This window comes from Penaeus japonicus, unplaced genomic scaffold (genome assembly GCF_977035675.1).
Source record: "Penaeus japonicus unplaced genomic scaffold, GWHDUDI00000001_assembly GWHDUDI00000008, whole genome shotgun sequence".
NCBI lineage: Eukaryota > Metazoa > Arthropoda > Malacostraca > Decapoda > Penaeidae > Penaeus > Penaeus japonicus.
In genome coordinates, this window is record NW_028234410.1 from 13,477,828 (window position 1) to 13,480,327 (window position 2,500).

The 2,500-nt window shown below is 43.0% G+C and overlaps 1 protein-coding gene across 1 annotated transcript in view; it reads right to left on the reverse strand.

The window, feature by feature from the left end:
- LOC122246151 (uncharacterized) overlaps positions 1-2,500 on the reverse strand; it is an 83,902-nt gene that overhangs the window by 80,015 nt on the left and 1,387 nt on the right. Inside the window, exon 2 of the mRNA XM_086539096.1 lies at positions 1,285-1,379. Within this exon, the coding sequence (XP_086395222.1) occupies positions 1,285-1,379 (95 nt within the window). The remainder of the gene's footprint in view (positions 1-1,284; positions 1,380-2,500) is intronic.

The window sequence follows — 2,500 nt, forward strand, 5'->3', positions numbered from 1 at the left end:
GTAAAAAGACGTTTGTTCCCCTCGTTTTTTTAATCGTTTAAAACTCTTAAATACAATGAACATATAGTCCAAAATCATATATTCAGAACTAAAACCAAGCTATATTCTTATGCAATGAGCGAAAAGGCAGGAGGATAATCATTGCATAAGATCCGGATGACTAAATGTAAGGATTGATTGTATCGTGTTGATATACCCATACGTACTCAAATCATCGATACCTTATATAAGTAGAAGGGTAATAAAAATATATGGAAGGTGTAATTCAGTATCGAATATTGAAAGAACTGAATATCTGAAATGTACTGAAGGGGAAGAATCACAGAAAGAAGAAAGATTTACAAGAAATGGAAAGAAGAAAGAAAAAAAAGGAGAGAAAAGGGAAAAAAATAAGGAAAAAGCCAAAAGCTAATGAGACGCGTTAATAAATCATGGGATAATAAAAGGGAAAATTCTGCAAGGATCGTTGCAATGGCTTTTTACGTTTACCCGAGAGGCTTTTGAGCTCGATTGCTTTTGTCGGGGTCATGCGCCACTGTTCACTTCCTCCCTGTCAGCATTTATCGGTTTAGTTAGAAATAAGTGAAATCTGGAATAAGCAATTTCTTTATTTTAATACTAAAAATAAAATTATACAAACGTTAAGTCTATTAGCAGAATAAGATTTCAAAATAGAAATAGAATTAAAATTTTCATCACTTCCGATAGAAATTTTGCTCAAAGTACATAGCGTGACAGAGACTTGGCTTCATAGTTGATGATTTCAGCGAAGTGTTTCATAATTTTTTTGTCGTGCGCTAACGATGAAATGCCCTAACCCATCCCACCAACCCATCCCATAATCACTCTCTGCCCCCCCCCCCCTCCATCGTGTGAATTATTCAGGCACATGACCGCCGCGCTATGCAATCGATGGACTGTCCGTTTCCTGGCAAATGACGTCGGCCTCAACTTCGCGTATGCGGTAAGCTTATCGCCTGGGCTAAGAGACCTTGAAGGCAAACGGACAGTCTCGATCGATCTAATCATTCGCCTTGAAGAATTAATGAGTTTAGCGTAACTGGCCGGGGACGCTGAAATTAAAACTTAAATTGGGTACGAAGGCCTCAGGAAAACAAGGATCATTTCGAGAAGGTGAAGGACAAGGGCCTGTTAGCTTCACGAAGATGGAAAAGTCTCCTTCTGGCGTATTGAAGTATTGTAGAGGGCGTGTGTGAGGGACTCATGATAACCAAACATGATTAGTGCCTCCAGCTGGCAGAGAGAAGCGCGTGTTGCACTCACCCATCCCGGGTTGCAATTGCCCTCGGCGCTGATCTCGAAGTCGTCCTCGTCGATAGGTCCTGCGAGGCCCTTGGCGGCGAGGGCCAGCAGCGTCCCTGTCGCGACCATAAAGAAAACGGGTGACCATAAAGAAAAGGGGTGACCATAAAGAAAACGGGTGACCATAAAGAAAACGGGTGACCATAAAGAAAACAGGTTGGAGGGGGAGAAGATGGCATGTCTGATGGGCGTAGGATAGACCATATAGAGGGAGGATATGGGGTTTCTGATAGGCAAGAAGTAGGCGGAGGATGATGGGCGGTTTTGAAGAAGAGGTTTTATTCATGAGCGACGAGGGAGGTGGGCGTTCTGGATGAGTCAAGGATGGGCGTTATTAATCGATAGATAAAAGACTGCAGGAAAGTGAGCGTGACTGATAGGCGGATAAGAGTTTGGAAGAAGGGAGTATAATTAATCAAGTAAATTAAATAAGGGCGAAAGGAGGTAGGCCTATACTCTTTTCTTTTCTTTTCTATCAAGGCAAAGATGCACTTGAGAGGCTGGTGATGATTGTTTCCATGTCATAATAACTATCATTAAATTATCATATAGAAGAGAGAGAGAGAGAGAGAGAGGGAGAGAGAGAGAGAGAGAGAGAGAGAGAGAGAGAGAGAGAGAGAGAGAGAGTGAGAGAGAGAGAGAGAGAGAGAGAGAGAGAGAGGGAGAGAGAGGAGAGAGAGAGAGAGAAAGAGAGAAAGAGAGAGAGAGAGAGAGAGAGAGAGAGAGAGAGAGAGAGAGAGAGAGAGAGAGAGAGAGAGCGAGAGAGAGAGAGAGAGCAAAAGAGAGGGAGAGAGAGAGGGGGGGGAGAGAGGGAGATGGAGAGAAAGAGAGAGAGAAGGGGTGGGAGAGAGAGAGAGGAGGAAAGGGAGAGAGAGAGAGAGAGAGAGAGAGAGAGAGAGAGAGAGAGAGAGAGAGAGAGAGAGAGAGAGAGAGAGAGAGAGAGAGAGAGAGAGAGAGAGAGAGAGAGAGAGAGAGAGAGAGAGAGAGAGAGAGAGAGAGAGAGAGAGAGAGAAGGATAGAGAGACCCCAGAAGAAAAGAGAAGAGAGAAAGACAAAGAAAAAAGGAAAGAAAGAAAGAAAGAAGAGTGGACAAGAGGTGGAAAGAGAATGTCTTTATTCCACTCTTTGTTTGTTTGTATTTATTGCTGTTTCTTTGCTTTGCTTTGTTTTGTTGTTT